At 50.5% G+C, this 14,817-nt stretch overlaps 1 protein-coding gene across 1 annotated transcript in view; it reads right to left on the reverse strand.

Annotated features, from left to right (window-relative positions):
* Positions 1–14,817, reverse strand: part of Dscam (DS cell adhesion molecule) — a 546,865-nt gene that overhangs the window by 184,544 nt on the left and 347,504 nt on the right. The window contains exon 11 of the mRNA XM_077795550.1: positions 12,901–13,074. Within this exon, the coding sequence (XP_077651676.1) occupies positions 12,901–13,074 (174 nt within the window). The remainder of the gene's footprint in view (positions 1–12,900; positions 13,075–14,817) is intronic.

A 14,817-nucleotide genomic window follows, 5' to 3' on the forward strand; every position in this document is an offset into this window, starting at 1 on the left:
TCATGGGCGCTGAAGACTCCAACCTGAGCCACTCCAGCAGCTATTCTGGCCCAAACAAGATGGCAACCTCCGGGGTAGAGCAGATCCCACGGTGCCGCCTTGAGAGTCAGGCCACACGAGGGGAGAAGAATACATCAAGCCCTAAGGGTCTCTTCACTTCTGTACAGGGAAGACTGCTGGGGCTGGGAGCTGGGTCCTCAGTGCGGCTGTGCCGGGAGGTGGTAAGGAACCATGAGGACAGGGGCCCAGAGGGGGGTGTAATGATTCAGATATGAAAGCCGTGGAAGCGCCTGTGTGAATGCAGAAGGTTCAGAGTGAGATGACTAGGTTCTGAGGGCTGTAACTTAATTGGCCCATCCAAGTTTGAACGGACAAATTGGGTGGTAGCTGTAGGTCATTGAGGTGACCTGGAGGAGGTGGGTCACTGGGCTGTGCCCTGGAGGGATGCGTCTTTCCTGTGCCCCTCCACGCCCCTCTCCCTCTGCTTCCTGGCTGCCATGAAAGGGGCAGCACTCTTCTGCCATGCCTGCTGTCATGTGTTGGGCCTCCCCTTGGTTCCAGAGCAATGGATTCAGGGACCGTGGACTGAGCTTCTGAAACTGTGAGCCCAAATAAACTTCCCCCCTTTAAGGAATTCTTGTCAGACACTGCGGTCACAGCCAAGACCGCTGACTAACACAGAGGTCCTCAATGTCTCTAGTTCTCCTGGGACGACAGAAATGACAGAATTCTCGTTAATGCTTACAAGAGCTGTGTTTTACAGAGCAAGCCTGGCCCCTCCCTGGTCTCTCTGGTTTCTTGTCTGCACATGACCTCCCTCTTGTGCATGTGCTCCTACCACGCTGACGTCCACCATGATGTGATTCAGCCCTGGGGCCTCTCCTCAGCCAGCACCTTGCTGCTTTGTCTTCCCAAAACTGTGAGCTAAATAGATCTTCTCCAAACTGTGAGCTAAATAGATCTCTTTCCTTTATGAGCTATCAGCTCTCATTATGCTAACAAGAAATGGACTGATATGAAGGTGACTATTGGAATCACCTGATCCTGCTCACCCTGTAGTTCTCTGGAGAGAGGAGAGAGTGCAGCCCTCTCGCACGCATGTCTGTCATGCTTATTAAAACCCGTGTGAGCCTTCAGAATCTATCATGTAACATTGAATCACAGGTCTGGGGCCCAGAATGAGCTAGAATCCAGGTGACCTCCTCTGTCCCCAGCTTTGGAATAAGGAGGGTCTTATCTGTCTGGCTTTATTCTTCCATATTGAGCCCTGAAATCGATTGGTAAGCAGATAGACACAAAAGCGTGGACATCTAACTCAAGATTTTATAATCCGTTGCCTCCAGGGCACAGGGATTTACATGAATACGTGGGAAGACAGTTTTCTGAAGGCCTTCCACCCCCATCTCTGCCTTTTCACCTCAGCCATGACTGTCCTGCAGAGAGCAGATGGCTGGCCACGGCCCCGGGTTGTCATGGACACCCTGCCATGACCTGCTGTGCATTACAAATGCTCGTCAGAGACTGCTCTGGGGTTGCTGTCTTTGGACGTGTCCTAACATGAGCAGTCCACATCATCCCTGCAGAGGGTCACACCTGAGAGACCTCAAGGGAAAAGTGTGCTTCACAGCCAGGCATCTGCACTGTACACAGAATAAATCATCAGAGGGAACTCTCCAAGTTCACCTTTCTGGAAGCTTATTCCATGCACCTGTTCATAAGAGCCACAGTAGGGCGACCCTGGGGCTTGTTTTAGCTGAGCTTGCAATAACCTGGTCTGGTGGCCCTTCAGGATGACATTTGAATGTAGTGGATCTGTGGCACAAAACCGTGCATCACCTCTGCATTGTCTTCAAGAAGCACTATGTTAAAACAAGTGACATGATAACAATGACTAAAAGAAATGAGAGAGAGAAGAAACCTACCAACGAGCAATGGAAAACCCCGAGCTGGGCTTTGTGTTCTCTACGAAGAGTGTCACAAAATAACAAACACTGGATAAAACTCCTCTAGACCAGAAGAAAGCAAGACCCCTCTGTGATGTCTGAACACAGACAACAGCATGAACATGGTCCAAATGAATCACACATGTGACCAAACACCTGCCGTCCTGGCTGTCATGAGTGACCCCTGCTTCTCTACCCACCACAGCTGTAGCCTGGCTTTGTCCCTCCTTCTATAGGGACAGGAACTCTTAAAATACGCAGAATGCCCCAGTTCCCCATGGCACCCCATCCTCAGCTGAGCAGTACTTCATCGAACCTTCCCCCACATCGCCCACCAGGAGCTCAGGTGTAGGATACACACTCTGACACCCCACGTGCAGGCGGGCCACTGCTTCCCCCAGGTGCGCCCCCCCAGGTGCGTCCCTCCCAGGTGCGCCCCCCCAGGTGCACTCCCCCCAGGTGTGCCCTCAGGTGTGTGCTCCCCCAGGTGCGCCCCCCCAGGTGTGCCCGCAGGTGTGTGCTCCCCCAGGTGCACTCCCCCCAGGTGTGCCCTCAGGTGTGTGCTCCCCCAGGTGCGTTCCCCCCAGGTGGGCCCCCCCAGGTGCACTCCCCCCAGGTGTGCCCTCAGGTGTGTGCTCCCCCAGGTGTGCCCCCCCAGGTGCGCCCCCCCCAGGTGCACTCCCCCCAGGTGTGCTCTCCCTTAGGACAACAATGAACCTGACTTGCTTCCCTGCATGAGTGCAGAGGGAGGCAGTGTGTGGAGAAGGAGGGGGACCACAGTTTGGGAACCCCGGCTTGGATGTTTGGATGTGCCTAGCACTGCGCCTGGCTCATGGCTGGCACTCAGCAGGGGCTTGTTGGATGAAGGTGTCAACCTGGTGGCTACGCTGAAGGTGATCTGCCAGCCCCTGGGAGCCTCTCCTGTTGGCCCTCTCACCGCGGCCAGGAGTCCAACTGTATAAAATCCTCAGAACCTGAGCTCAGGCTGCACAGGTAGGAGGGAAAGGCAGAGGGCTTTTGTTAATGGCCTACAGAATTCAGGTACTGTGAGAAAACCTAACAAAATAGGTCTGAGTCCTGGCAGAGAAAACTGCCCCTCTTCTTGAAGGGACACACAGGGATACAGGGAAAGGAAGGGAAGTGTCGTATTTCTGGGTGTCAGTTTCAAGTAACTGGAAGGGGGAGGGTGACAAGGGGGAGGCCTGGCTTCCCTCACCATGACATCCCCAGAGTAGAAAACGCAGTGCTCTAAAGCCCATGATCCAGATATATATATCTCTCTTCTGAAAAAATGGCACTGCTATGGACATTCATGACAAGTTTCTGTATGGGTGTGGAAATTGGTGGCTCCGCTCGTGAGCTGCTGGCTTTGGCAGGGACTCTGCTGCCAACGTCTCTCGGGCACTTAACCCTCACCACTCTGGAAAGCATACGCTGTTGCCCCCATTTCCCAGATGAGGAGCAGAAGCCTTGCCAGGGTCGAGGATTTTTCTCATGTTTGCACAACAAATTAGCAGTGGAGCTGGGATTTGAAACCAGACCCTCTGACTGCACAGTCTGAACTGTTAAGAATGGTTACACAGCCCCCTGAGAAGTTGCTGAGTGTTCTGGAAACCAGAGAGTTAGATTGCTTTGTCGGGGTCCAACCTGGGTTGTCAAGTCACAGCCCTGTTCCTGGTCTTTTCAGAGCTGGGCAGGTGTCACTTCTCATTCTACAACACCTTCTATCACCGGAGCTGCTCACTGCTGCCTCCTCCTGCCAGGTCCAGGCAATTACAGACTTACTTTTTGTCATCACGATTTGCCTGTCTGGGACATTTCATATTTTTATCCATTCACTGGTTGGTGGGTATTCCAATTGTCTACATTGTAGCTATTAAGAATGGTGCTGCTGGGATTGGGCTTGTGGCTCAGTGGTAGAGAGCTTTCCTAGCAAGTTTGAGGCACTAGGTTCGATCCTCAGCACCACATAAAAATAAAATAAAGATATTTACATATATATATATATCTTCTAAAAAAATGGCACTGCTATGATCATTCACTACCAGTTTCTGTATGGGTGTGTTTTTCCTGGGTAAGCACCGAGGAACATGATTGCTGTGTCTCATGTAAATCTGTTTAATTTCCTGAGACTCTGCCAGACTACAACACCCTGTTATATTCTCACCAGCACTGGATGAGGTCCCCAATCCCCACATCCTCTCCTACGCTCATGTCTGTCTTTTCACTTTGCCCTCCTGGTGAGTGTGACATGGGCTGATTGTGGTCTTGGCTCTCACTTCCCTGGTGATTAGTGCGAGCATCTTCCCACATGCTTGCTGGGCACTGGGTGTCTTCTCTGGGAAGTGTCTTTGCAAGTCTCCTTTCCATTTATAAACTGGGTTATTTGTGTTTCTGTTTTAGAGTTGTAGATGTTCTGGATATAAGTCCCCTGTTAGGTATATGATTCACAAATATTTTCTCACGTTTTCCAGACTTATTCGATGTATAAATGTTTTAATACTTACAGAGTTCAAGTCTTGCTTCTCCTTTTGTCACTTGTGCTTTTGGTGTTACTACTAAGAAATCATCGCCTCAGTCATGGACACAAAGATTCACTCAGTCTTTTCCTCTGAGAGCTTTACAGCTTTAGCTCTCACATTTAGGCCAATGTTGGGTCTTCAGTTAATGTTTGTATATGGTGTGAGGCAAGACCCCACATCATTCCTTTGTTCTGGGAGATTAATGCTTTTACATGAATTCTTTTAAGCCCTGTAAGAGAACTCTGAGATAAGCTGAAAACTAAATAACTAAGGTACAGAGAGGTTGTGTGACTTACCTGATCTATGCAGCTAGCAATTGGCAAACCTAACCAAGAAGTTTCAAGAGCCCATTTTTTAAAATATCTTAACCTAGAATGAAACTGACATTTAAACAAAGTAAGAATGGACTAGGCTAGTCACCAATGATGTGACAACAACTGACTGGCCATATGTGGAAAATATATTAGCTCTTATAATTTCCATTACAATTAATTCCTTAAACATTAAAGAGTTAAATGACAAGTGTAGAATAATAATATTGGAAATAGTGGGACAGAGAATAAGTACTAGAATGGCACAGAAGCAGGAGGGGAAACCTTGAAGGAAAGCTGTCAGATAAAGCTACACACATTTTTAAACCTGGATTTCAGAACACTATGAGATAGGATTATTTCACATTTATAGTAACGGCAGAGAGAGCTGAACAGACCACCCTTCCCTGACTGCGTGTGCATGAACAGACACACACACATGCACACACACACACAGGTCCATCTAGGAACATGCACACCAAGACAGTGACATCCTGCTGCTTCCCACGCAGCCACCTGGTACTCGGACCTGTGAGCTGCTGTTCATTTGCTGGCTGTGCCCTCTCCAATACCATAACACCCCGTGGAGCTCTGCTCTCTGCCGTGCACACCCATGGCGAGTCCTTCACACAGGCACAGGAGTCCTGTCTTGTTCTGAGGATGTGGGTTCTGGAACATTCCCTGACACTAGGGGTCGCTCAATGAATGCAGCTTCCTGCATGACTGGACAGAACTGATGGGGCAGCCAGAATTAGCAAGGCAGTGCCCCGTGGCCAGGGCCAGAGGGACCACAGGCATTGCAGCAGACACAACATGGAGCGGCACGGATGACTGGTTTAGACAGATTAAGGTTTGCCTGCCGGAGCAGGTGATCTGGTTGCGGTGAGCTTCCCTCCGACAGGAGACTGCGGAGTCCTGCTGTCACTGGGTCTGTGTGTGTGCCCACTGCCTCAGCAGAGTACATCACACCGGGGCCGGAAGCAGCAGGACGCCTTCTTGTGGTCCTGGAGGCTGGAAGTCCCACATCAGGGAGTTGGAGGCCCGTGCTCCCTCTAAACCTTCCAAGGGAGACTCCTTCCTGGCCTCACCCACGTTCCCTTGGTTTGTGGCAGCGTAACTCCAACCTCTGTCTCTGTGTCCAAATCCTCAGATTATCAGGACACCAGTCCTAGTGGATCAGGCCCAGCCCACTCCAGCCAAACCCCGTTTTTCCTCATCACCCATTTCCTAACGTGGTCACATTCTGAGGTGGGGTGGGGTGAGGGCTTTGGCATGTTAATGAGGGGGTGCAAAATTCAACCCAAAACATTAGAGGAGGAGGAGGGAGTTTGGAATCTAAGCAGGCAGCAAAAGGCCTCTCTGTGTTATTGTCTTCCATGTGAACAAGGTCCTTACCACCAAGGAGCCTTGAGCAGGTCCACTTCCAGGTGGCTCAGGTGTGAGATGCAGAGGTTCAGATGAAGCACAGGGTGCTCCACCCAGCAAGGCCACCCTAGCTGGCCTTCATTGAGGGGCTTCCACCAGTTGGGAGCCACCCCTGTGCTGTGTATGTGTCCACTGTTTCTGGTCCTGTACTTGGGCACCCCAGCATTCCCATGAAATCTGCAGATGTATTTGAACTGCAGAGGGTCTTCAGTGAGGCTGGGAATGTGAACGTGGGTGCAGGATTAACTGGGATGGGCAGGTGTCCTCTGAGTCCATGAAAATACACAAACTGTGGGCACCTCACCTATGTGACAGGCTGGTCCATCTGGTTCAGGAGGCCTGAGGCTGTAATTCAGGAATGATGGACGATGGCCATGCAACGGCACTGAGCACCTTCATCCACAGCCGCTGACTATATTCGTCTCCTGCATGTCGGCATTTTTGCTAAGTGACGATTGTGACGGTGCCCCCACCAGGAGAGAAGCTGCGGAGGTGGTGAGCAGCGTGGCTGGGCCCAGGCAGTGCAGGCTGGGAGCCTGCTGACCACAGCGCTGCATGATCCTTTCACATCACACGTGCCCCGAGGCTGCAGTAGGACGTGGCCACAAAGCAAAGCCCAGCTCTCAGCCAAGCCTGGTCTTTCTCCTGATTGATGGTGCTCACACCTCCTCCGCCCCACACGTCCCTCACTGTGCCTGTGCTTTCCGCAGGCAGCTCTGAGAAGCACTGCAGAGCTACCCAGCAATGTTCTAGAGTTGCGGGTGCCAATCTTTGTGTCAGAAATCCTCATGAGGACGTCACACAGGCTCCAATGTCTTCCCAGAATAGCACACACCTTTTACATACGGTGTCCGAAGCTCCTCATGGGACATCCTAGAAACCTGGGGCTCAGAGCCAAGGTCTGGACGCCTCGACCTAGTGGCCCTGATGGTTTAAGGAGCAACAGCAAAAATATGTAAGGATGTCATTTTCTTTTCTTTTTTAAATGTATTTTTATTTTTTATTCATTTTTTCCAATTTTTTATCGGTGCACCATAATTACGCATAATGGCGGAACTCTTTGTTACATATCCATCCTGACATTATAATTCAGATTTGCTTTCTTATCCACCACTAGAGAAAAAACAAGGGTAAGAGAAGCTGGCAGCTCTTGTCCTTAGAGGTGACCTGCAGAGTGACCCTGGAGCCTGTAAGCCCTGAGTGGGGTTGATTCAAGGTGCACAGCTTCCCCATGGGGGTGCAGAGGGCTGGGCTGCTGCGCCCCCAGTAGCACCACAGAGCAAGGGCCAGGAAGATTCCAATTGCGACAACCAGGCTCAGAGCAGATGAAGTAAGAGAGTCCAGGGAACATCGGAGCCCAGACCTGGATTCTCGAGGAGGGAAGGGTAACTGATCACTGTGTTCAAGCCTAACTGGCCCTCGCTGGCCATGGCAGGACTTCAGAGGACACCACTGAGGTCCATCTTGACACAGCCATGCTGAGGCCTGTCTGGTGGAAGTGGAGTGGGCTGGTGTGAGCTCATCCAGAGTCCTCACGGGCTCCTGGGCCCATGGACCTGGCTGGGCAAGTATGGTGGGGAGGGGCGGTGGCCGGCCAGGCTGGGTGAGAGCCTGCGGGCTGCTCCAGGGCCAGCAGCTTCATAGATTCCCCAAGTAACCGAGTCTCCAGGGAAGCCCTGCCCCTGTTTGATAAGCGATGCTCTTTCATGCCGCATGCGGGGATCAGAAAGGATTGAAGCAGAGCTGCTGACAAAGGCAAAGCTGCCCGTTGCTGATGGGCTGCAGACTCACACTGAAATCAGTGCTCCTCCAAACACACGTGTCAGTCTGCCGGTGGGGAGGGCTGGAGGGCCAGGGGGATTTTTGGCACCTGAGAGAAACATCAGGGGCGGCTCATCCATTTGAGAGATCTGGTAGATGGGGGAACTGTTTTCTTTTTAAAAAAATTATCAGATATTTATTTTTTAAATTTTTTAAAATTAGTTACACATGACAGTATAATGACCTTGGTATATCATGCATTTGAATCAGATGGGTTATCATATCTCATTTTTCTGAGTATACAGGGAACTGTTTTCTTCACTCAAAAAAAATCTCATTTCCCAGATTGTAAGTGGGCCCTGGTATAGAGGAAAAGGCCTGATTTACGTGCACAGCTTGAATTCTGCAGACCTCCGACTTCTGCAGACCTCCACCCATCAGGGGTGGGGTCGACGGGAGAGGCAAGTCTGAAAGCAGAGAGAGCAGGCTCTGCCTTGGCTGTGAAGCTCCTGAGCATTCTCTAACATTTGATCTTCGTCCTCGGCGCATCTGGCTACCGGTTGAACCAGAATTGAGGAAGCCGTGTGGAAGCAGGAGCACCGGCCCAGCTGGAAGGTCTGCGGGGATGCTTCTCCCTCCTACCCAGGCTTTCCAAGACCGCCCTGGGTTCACCTGCTCTCTTCTCCGCCCACCACCTCAGGTCCGGGTCCAAACAAAAGGCCTGCGTGGCGGATGCTCATTGTTAAAGTGCTTTGGCTTTGGAGAGATCCTTTCAAAAGTAGGAAGAAAACTTCCTGTACAGGAAGGAGACCCGTCCCTGATTCCCAGTGGCCCAGGGAGAGCCCCCCACAGCAGCTTGGGTCTTGAAAATGTGCTTACAGCCCTGTACCTGCGGCTCTGGGCCCCAGAGTGACCCCTGAGCAACTGCCTGGGCTTCCTAATGTGGCCCTGGCTGGTGGTGCATTCTCCATGCTGAATTGAGAAACACCTGCAGTGCTTCTTAAGGCTGCATATAGACAGGGGAGAGCATGGGGGGTGCTATTTAGAGCAGTGCAACCTCCTTCTAGTCAATGTTTCTTTTTCCACTGGGAAGTCCCCAGACACTTCAATTACTCTTCAACAACCCGGGGTGGGAGACCACACTGGCCCTCCATTCCAGAGGTGACTTCAGGGCCAGAGTCACAGGGAAGATGCCATACCTCCCCTGGATCCCAGAGGGCCCGTGGCTTCCTCCTCCTCTCCACTGTAAGGCTTTGAATCTTCTTTTCTAGAATGGTTTTCTGGAATGCTCCAGTTTCCAGAAAAGCATTGTATGTTCTCTCTCCAGCTAGTGATTATATTGTTTTATAACATTATAAAACATTATATAGGTGACATGTTTATGTAACATATTTATGATGCTATAAAACATTATGTTATAATGTAGCAAATTACATTTTTATGATCCATAACATGTCATAAAACACATTAAACACATAACACATATATGACAGAACACCCTTATGACATTATAAAACATCTTGTGCTGTATTTAACATACATGGAATGCTACCGGGCATTGTGGGCTTTCTCTCTCTCCCACGATCCTATTTGCAGAACCTCAGGCTGCATTCTCTCTCTCCAGCCAACACTGCCACTGCCTCCTCGTATGTGTTGGGGTGCATACAAAGTGCTTTACACCTCTCCATGCATGTCACACGCACGACCCCATGTCCATGCCCCTCTGAGGGGGCATGATTCCTCCCACTCTCCAGGTGAAGAGAGAAAAAGTGACTTGTCCAGACACATCACTCAGACACCGTGGGACCTGGAGGAGATCCCAGGCCTCTGGTGCCATGGAGAGCCTGCCTACAGTGGGTCAGAGGAGCCCACCTCACCCCCAGCTCCTCCTCCCCAAGTCTGGGATGCACTCCCTGCACATGGAAACTGAAGTATGTGACTCTTGATTTCTCCAACAGAGGTCTTGGTAGCTGCTGGCATTTTAAGGTTAACAAAACTATAGTGGCCACTTCAAAGCAGACCTGCTACGATTGTTATGTCATAAATATTGGCAAGATTGGGAAATTCTTTAGTTCATAAATGACTGTAGCCAGTGGTTTGAGAAAAGGAGAGGGTGTTTGCCCCTTTTTAGTGAGAGTCTTTCCCATGCCTGGTAGGGGTGGGGCCGGGCTTTGCTGCCCTTCTGTCCTGCTGCCTTTGATCAGGTAGGTCTGGCACTCACTTTGAGGGTTGTTCTGCACACGCACGTGGGTGTGCGAGTAAATGCCTACACGCCCATGAGTGTGGGCACCTGTGATGGTCAGGACCCCAGGAAGAGATGAAAACAAAGGACAGGGAGATCCCGTCTCCTTGTCTTCTTGACACTCCCCGTCAGTGCACAAGAGGCCAGCGGTGTCCAGGCTGTGTCTCATTCTCACATACCCCTCTCGATTCCCACAGACACAAAAGCAAGTAGGACGAGCCCTGGTGTGGGAAGGAAGCCAGGTTGGCACCCACCAGGAGGTGATGGTGTGACCCTGTCACCCTCACACGGAGGGAGCGTCTGACTGCTGAGGAGCCGGCGGGCACTACATTGGCCAGGACAGGCCACCCAAGTCAGACCAGGCCCCCAGCCCACGCCTGCTTCCCCCGACCCCGGGCACAACCGAAGTGCAGCTGCTCTTACACACCTAGCACCCTGCTCACACACACCCCAAACAACAGGCTCCTCCCAAGTTCCTTGGCTTCCTTTTTTTTAAATGTCACTACTGGGATAAAGGATCCACTTGCTGTCTGTATTTTTTCTTCATGCTTCTCTATCTCTTTCTGAAGTGACATTTTACTTTCAGAATTTGAATATTATTTCACAGAGTCAAAGATGCCAGAGGCATGAAGCCCACAGCGTTGATGAAGTGGCTGTGCCGACTGAGACCTGGCACAACTGACTCCCTCTTTGGCGGACTCCAAGACCAACTTCTTTTTGCAGTGTGTCCCCTTAAAGGTCCCTTGTCATCTCCATATACAACCTGGTGCCCGCCCGAGTGGCCTTCCCTCTTGCTGTGGACCTGCCCATGTCTGTATGCACTCTCCTCGTTCCCTTCCTGGTGTGCCCCGACCAGCCTCAATGCCCACCTCTTGACATCCCTGCCCTCCAGGACCACTCAGGTGACACAGGTGTCCACTCCATAGTGTCTCCTAGCTCCGGTTGATATGACAAAGCACCATCACCTGGGTGAGGTCCCCATAGCAGCCATGTACACCCCAGGGTTCTGGAGACTGGAAGCCGGAGGCCAGGGCACCCCTAGGGCGGGGTGCTGGGAAGGGATTTCTTCCAGGTTCCAGGAGTCCCCTGCCCAAGGTGCCCACTTCCACGGTGGCTGGAGGATCTCTGAGGTCCCTTCCACACTTCCACCCCATCTGCCCTCCAAGCTCCCAAGGCTTCCTCTGGGGTCGGGATCTCCGCCCAAGACACTGAGCGCCCTGCATCTCGTCCCGATGCCCCAGCAGGTGGGTGGCATGCAGGCTGGCTGTGCCCTGGGTGTGCTGCACTCCATCATGGACTTGTGCTGCTGCCACTCGCGGTGCCCTTCCCCGTCACCTCCCTTCGGAAGCCTGAGTGCTTTCCTTCAAGGGGATCAGACCCACGGTGGACTGCATTCCTATCCCTCACAGGGCCTGGTGCATGCTAGGTCCTAGAAATGTGTTTGTGGAACTGACAGGTGTTTTATGGATGTGAAATATATTAAAATCACTGGACATACCGTTTCACAAGGGAGAAGGATCAACATTGGCCAGCACCAGTCCTCAGTTCTCGGCCCAACCGGTTATAGTTTTTAAAAATGACCTTGTCAGCTTTAGATTTAAATGATAGTACAATCTGTCTTCAGATTCTTGCTAATTAGTTCCTCCAAAGCATAGAATTGAGATGACAAAAATTATGCATTGGATATGTGCAAAACATATTTTAAAACAACTGTTTTTCAGAACAATAATCTGTTTCCCAGTATGTAAGTTTAGCAAATAGTTTGATATTTTCATTATTCTGTTGGAAATAATAGCCTAAAATAAGTTCCTAGTGAATTAGGATGAATACCATTCTGTGTAGCTAACTAGACTTCTAAATTTTATTCATTCACACATCACAAAAATCCATTTAAAGAACCCAACACCCTAATAAATGGTATGGAAAGGATCACTGCAGACCATCAAAGCTGAATTTAAAAAGTTTTCAACAGAGAAATCCTGAGCAAAGCCTTACGGTCATAAAAAAAAAAAAAAAACACAGTTAATTCAATAGAAAATTACAAATGGACACAGCCACTCCCCGTAAACAGATGCCTAACCATTTGTTAGCAAGCAGGACTCAGGATGTCGGCTCCTTTATATCCTTTCTCTGGGGTTCAGTTACCAGAGTGGGGAAAACACTGACCCCCGGAGCCCTTTCCTACATGATGGCCAGCAGCACAGACCCCAGCCCAGGAGACACGTTCCTGTCCTTCTGTAGTTCCCTGGTTTGGTTTGAGGATTCAAGTTCGATTTTATCATAATCATCTTTAGAAGGAAGTCTATGGACTGGCCAGGTTGCAGAGTTCAACGCACGAGAGAAGAACATGGGTGAGAGCGTGCCTGGCCTTCGCCATGGGAAAGTAACAGGGTAGAGATGCGGGTGCTGCCCAGAGGCCTACTCACCAGCTAGGCTGCCCAGAGCCCACACCAGGGGCACGGGAACAGGAGGGAAAGAAGTGTTCCCAGCCCACCCTGGAAGGAGGGACTGGCCAGGTGCACTGTTGACAATCACCTGCGTCCTCCATCCTCCTCAATTGTGTCGACCACCCCCACCACCCCCGACGATGATCCTACAGGACGCATTTGTTTTGTGTTAAGCAGGTGCGCGCGGTTACAGTGGAAAAGCTAAGCCCCAAGACCTACGTAGGTAAAAGGAAGCATTCTTCTTCTTACTTTTGACCGTGAGGTACATGGACTTGCTGACGTCCGCGCCCACATCGTTGCTGACCTTGCAGAGGTAGTAGCCGCTGTCTTCCTCCACCACGTGCTTGATTAACAGCGACCCGTTGCTGAGCACCTGGATTCGGCCGTTCAGGGCGATGGGCTGGAACTGGGGAACCCCAGCACCTGGAGAGAACAGGAAAGGAGGGTTGTGATGCACACGAGGGGAACTGTGGGACACAGTGAGCAGAAGCCACCCAGGCCACCTCCAGCTGACGCGGACAGTTGTGGGACACACCCAGCTCGCCTGTCTTCCTTCCAGCATGGAAACTCTTGTTCAGAGAGAAGCACGTTTATTTAAAATGAGAAGTTCAAAGTCTGAGGTAAAAGAGTAAGAGAGCTTAAAGGTGCTTTTGACATGAAAAGCCAAATTTGAGTGTTAAGTAGCTGATAAATTATTCAAAGAAATTGCAGCAGAGCCAGCACTGAAGTAGACATCTCTCCTGGTGCTACTTAGACTCCTTCTGCTCCTAAGAACTTAATGCAAATGTAAACAAGGGACTGTCTGGGGACACGGCACTGGAGTCCCTGGCTCGCTGCACACATCTGAGGCTACAAAGAGACACGGCACCGCAGATTTCTCTCCCAGGTGTGGTGGTGTTCTAGTGGAGCAGCCCAGCGCATGGCTGATATCACTTGATGTCACTTGAACAGCTAGGCCCACGCCCACTGCCCTCAGGGTGACCACCTGCAGGCAGGGAGCAGCCTAGGTGGGGGATGCTGTGACCACAGGTGTGAGGTGGTTCACAGGACAGAGCCACAGGAAATTACTGAAAAATATTTGGAAATCATAAAAGAGGGTTAGGCCCAGGAGTCCCAGTGGTTTGCCTTAACCACTGCTCTGCCTGCCCTCTCCTGGGGGACTGGGTGGGAACCTGATCCAGGCCCTGCAAGCTTCCCCTGAGGTCCTGTCCTCTCTGTCCTGGCAGGATGGGGACCCTGGGCTTCGGATGACTTATTAAAAGTATATAAAGGTGACAAATAATGGAAACAACACAGGCAGTATCAGATATGAAGATTTTATTAAAGAAGCTTATTAGCAGACTGGGCACCGCAGAGGAAAGAATTGGGTCAACAGAAATATCCGAAGTGGTCTGGTGTGGTAGTGCACACCTGTCATCCCAGTGGCTCGGGAGGCTGAAGCAGGAGGATCTCAAGTTCAAAGCCAGCCTCAGCAACTCAGCTCTAAGCAACTCACCGAGACCCTGTCTCTAAAAGGAGCAAAGAGTGGAAAATACAGCATAGAACATTCTGGATAGTCTAACAATGAGTAATTGCAGTCTCAAAGTAGAAAGAACAGAAGAAATAACATGGGAAATACCCAGGACTTGGTCACCACCATCAATCAATTTGACTTACTGGGCATTTGTGGAATTCTACACCCAACAACAGTAGAGTGTGTACTGTTTCAAGTGGTCACAGAACAATGACCACAAGCGAGCAGGTCTGTGTGCCCTGGACCATATGTCGAGATGAAGAGCTCTCTTGACCCTTTCTTCCATGTGAGGACACAGTAAGAGGGCCCCCTCCCAAATCCCACCAGCTGGTGACCTGGCCTCAGGCTCTCGGCCTCTAGAACATGAGACTAGTTTGTTGCTTAGGTCTAGGGTAACCTGTTACCGTAGCCTGGACAGCCTTAGAGAGTCAACAGGAGAAATGATACTGTGAGTTATAACTCATATTTAAATAAATGCTATCCAATGAAAACAATGCAAAGAATGTTTGACTTCTACAGCAAAATTAAAATTGAGATCAACAGCAGAAATATACCTAGGAGAGCTTTGACTGTTTGAAAATTAATCAACACACTTATAAATAATTTACAAGTCAAAGAAGACATCACTATAGATATGTGAAAAATATTTTGAG

This window comes from Urocitellus parryii, chromosome 2 (assembly GCF_045843805.1).
Source record: "Urocitellus parryii isolate mUroPar1 chromosome 2, mUroPar1.hap1, whole genome shotgun sequence".
NCBI classification, from domain to species: domain Eukaryota; kingdom Metazoa; phylum Chordata; class Mammalia; order Rodentia; family Sciuridae; genus Urocitellus; species Urocitellus parryii.